Source organism: Alligator sinensis, unplaced genomic scaffold (genome assembly GCF_000455745.1).
Source record: "Alligator sinensis unplaced genomic scaffold, ASM45574v1 scaffold103_2, whole genome shotgun sequence".
NCBI classification, from domain to species: Eukaryota; Metazoa; Chordata; order Crocodylia; family Alligatoridae; genus Alligator; species Alligator sinensis.
In genome coordinates, this window is record NW_005842166.1 from 1133326 (window position 1) to 1136969 (window position 3644).

Consider the following 3644-nt stretch of genomic DNA (forward strand, 5'->3'; position numbering starts at 1 on the left):
AAACATAAGAGGATCTGTTTGTTTGTTTTTTTAAATACACATGTTCTTATAGTTGTATCTGAAAACTATCTTTTGTGGTTATGAGATCACTTGATGGTGGAACACTTTTGGATATTGCATTCTGCAATTTTTTTCCATTAAACAGGTCATGTGCTGTATGCTGACATCAAGATGGAAAATGGGAAGTCCAAAGGGTGTGGTGTGGTTAGATTTGAGTCCCCAGAAGTAGCTGAAAGAGCCTGCAGGATGATGAATGGGATACAGCTTCGTGGCAGGGAGATTGATGTGCGAATTGATAGAAATGCTTAAATAGTTGCCTTTTAAAATATGGATACCAGATCCTCTGACCTTGTATTTTTCTTGTTAACCATTTTAATTTGACTGGATGTAAAAATGTTAAACAATTCAGTTGCTTTCTGGAGTAATTTTAATTACTTTTTTAACAAATGGATCTCCATTTTACTGTTTTTTGCATTGAAACTGCAATGTGCACAATCCTTTTTTTGTAGTTGTGGCATCTTGTTGACATTACAGATGTATACAGTATGACTTTGATAATAAATGCAAGTTACTGAAAATTCTTGATCGTGAATGCATCCATAATTAACAATCTTATTTACAAATCTCTGTAAACAGCCAATAGTTTGCTTTCACAGATGTCTGGAAATAGGTAAGTACATCAACCTGTCTTAACGTTTTCGAAGCAGTAGAACTATTACGTGTCACATTTTAAGGTGTTACTGTCTTGTGTGCAATGGCATCGACATTTGAGTATCTTATGGATCGTTGAAAATTCTCTCCAAACCTTTGTGGATTCCTACTCTGGTCCATGCTTCTGATGTGGGACTTATTGGAGATTTTCATACTTTCAAGAGAGACGTTGGGCTAAACTTTAGAGTATGGAACTGCATTTCTAGGCATTCCCTAGTTTTATTTAAAGAATCCTTGAACAAATCTTTTGCTGCATCAAGCAACCCTCCAAACCATACCCAGAGCAGAAGGCTTTCCTGTCTGAAGTATTGACAATACAATGGGACTGCAGTTGAGCTGAAACTAGGAAGAGGTGTTTCACCATTGAAAGGTGACACAACCCCTTAGAGATGCTACATTGTTGCAAAAGTAAGATGAGTTTTGTGTGTTAAATCATAATGTGCCAGACATCAAAGCAATGGATTCCTTGATAAAAATGGCATATCAACCTCAAAGAAGCTACTCCTTCATAGTGGAACTGTTTCTTTTTTTTTTAAAGAAAAACAAAAAAAATCTGACATAACTCTTTCCCCCAACCCCCACCATCCCACAGTGCTCTACACTCCCCACTCCCACCGGGAAGGAGAGGAGGGAGGGAAAGCAGTTGGCTCCTTGAAAGTCTGCTCCAGGGTGAGCTGTCAAAGAGGCTTGTTTTAAAGCCCTGTGTCTTCCTCCCCTCCCCCACTGCTGCCAGGTGGCAATGGGGAAAGGACAGCTGTAGCAATGGCAGGAGCTTATCAGAGGGCAAACCCCTCTCCCTGGTAAACCTGTACCATCTGCTGGGCTGTGCGCCACTTCTTCAAAGAGGCTGGGTGGCCTTTTTTGAGTCCTGAGGACAGGGACAGCCCCCTGGCTGATGGAAGTGCTTTTGCACTCCAGCTAGGGGGCTTTTAATGTGCGCATAGATGGTTGTGGGGTTTTTTGTAGTGCTACAAATTATGCAGTTCTAAGAAATTCCTGGCTATTTGCCTGGATATCAAAGCAGCTGGTTGTTGAGTTAACCACCTAATTTAGGTGCCAGTTGCAAGATCAGTCACCCTACAGAAGGGGTTGAATGGATAACAGTTGATATTCCTGCAGTAAGAAGAGCCTGAGCTTTGTCAGAAGCCTCCATGCAGTGGCAGGGTAGAGAAAATATGCAGAGTGGAAGTCTGACCTTTATACTATAGAAAAATTGTTTTTATTTCATAATAAAGCTAGAGAGAGGGAATTGTGTTAGTTTGAAATCAGACAGTAAAGCTAGTGAAAGCACGTTATTTGTTCTGTATTCATTTAACTTTAGTCATTTTTTGGCTGTCTCTCCGCGTACACTGCTTGTCACCTCCTTTCAGGACTTGTAGGCTGACTTTTTTGTTCCTTTTAAGATCCTTGGAGATCAATGCTTTTGCTCATTGTGTTGCCAGTTAGTACTGTCAGTCACAACTACCATATTTACTAGAATCCAAGATGGGGGAGGGGGTGGGGGCCAGGCTCTGTCTGAACACTCCCTATTTACTGGAGGACTATTATCTTCCTATCAAGGGACTGCCACCAACAACTTGGAAATAGGGAGAAAGTGGTGGGGGGAAAGGACCAGGACAGTTTGCTTTTAGGAAAACAAGCTCTTCAGAAACTAAATGTTGTTGAGGGAGAGAGTAATTTCCTTTGTACATGGAGTAGGTCAGCAACCTATGGCCTGTGGGCTGGATCTGTCCTACGAAGGTCTAATCTGGTGTTTTACTAAGGGCATGCTGATCCCTAGACATTTGATCTAGTCCACATTTTACTAATACTGCTGTGATGGCTCAGGGAGCAGTGGAAAGTTAGTTGTTGTAGCCATCCTGGAGGGCTGCTCTCCCTCACTGCAGTCTGCTCACCACTGCTGGAGGGGAGTGGAGTCCTGTGTTAACCAGGTCACAAGGTGTGGCCCATGTAATTTCTGGTTGAAAACTTTGTTCTGGAAAATCTAACTTTGGCATAGCTGCAGGTGCACGAAGTGTACTCCGCTATACTGCGCAGGCTCTGTGGCCCCTTTACCACGTAGCAGTGTGAAAGGCAGCTGCAGGGTCCCATGGGCAACCACGTGGGCAGCTCTGCTCTAGGCGTTGATGGATAGCATGACACCAATACGCAGTCCCTGTCCTGTTTCATTTACTCACTCATTTCAAGCATGTAACGGCATAGAGTCAAGTCCAAGAAACAGGCAATTATAGAAATATGATATGCTAATTTAGCGTTACTGTCTGAGAGGGTGGTAGAGAACAGCTGGATAGGGTTGTGATCTGCTACGGAAAGGATCCCAGCCTGTGGGAAGTTAAGAGCTTGGTATGTCGTGGTAGGGGATTTCCCCCCACCTCTTGGTCTGCAAGTAGGGATCTGTTCTGGGGACCAGAAGCCATTCCCCCTTTCTCCTGGGCCCTGGTGAAGTTTAAGGATAACCATTTGCTGCAATGCAAAGCGATTGTACTCCCTGGGTACGTCTACGCCTGAAATTAACAGGAAGCAATATATTTTGGCACGTCTTCTGCCGGAGTCTATTGCTCCGGCTCAGGTACGTTGAGCAGCCCCGGCTAGGGCGGGGGGCTGGGGACGGCGGCCTGAGGAGCAGCCGGGCGGCGGAGCCTGCTGCAGGCGCCACCCAGCGTTGCCAAGTCTTAACTATGAAATAATCGCGTGGGAAGCTCAACGTTGCCACGCACTGAACAAATATGCAACTAACAATGTCTTCTTGTTTACTTTGTCTTGGTCCCTGCAAGCAGCAGCGAGAACCGGGTCGCCAAAGCTGCAGCGTGTCTTTGCTGGAGGCCGGCAGCCCCGTGCTTGCACGTGCGGCGCCGCTCGCGCGAGGCCCCGCCCCCGTCCGGCGCCTGCGCTACTGAGCGCACCGGGGCGAGGGGCGGAGTCACCAGACGCGG

The 3644-nt window shown here is 45.6% G+C and overlaps 1 protein-coding gene across 3 annotated transcripts in view; it reads left to right on the top strand.

The window, feature by feature from the left end:
* The window catches only part of HNRNPM (heterogeneous nuclear ribonucleoprotein M), a 51813-nt gene extending 51235 nt beyond the window's left edge, over positions 1-578 (top strand). For all 3 annotated transcript variants that reach the window (XM_014520883.2, XM_025206611.1, XM_006025762.3), the window contains one exon: positions 146-578. In XM_014520883.2, coding sequence (XP_014376369.1) covers positions 146-309 — 164 coding nt within the window. In that variant the 3' untranslated portion in view covers positions 310-578. The remainder of the gene's footprint in view (positions 1-145) is intronic.
* The last annotated feature ends 3066 nt before the right edge of the window (positions 579-3644 follow it).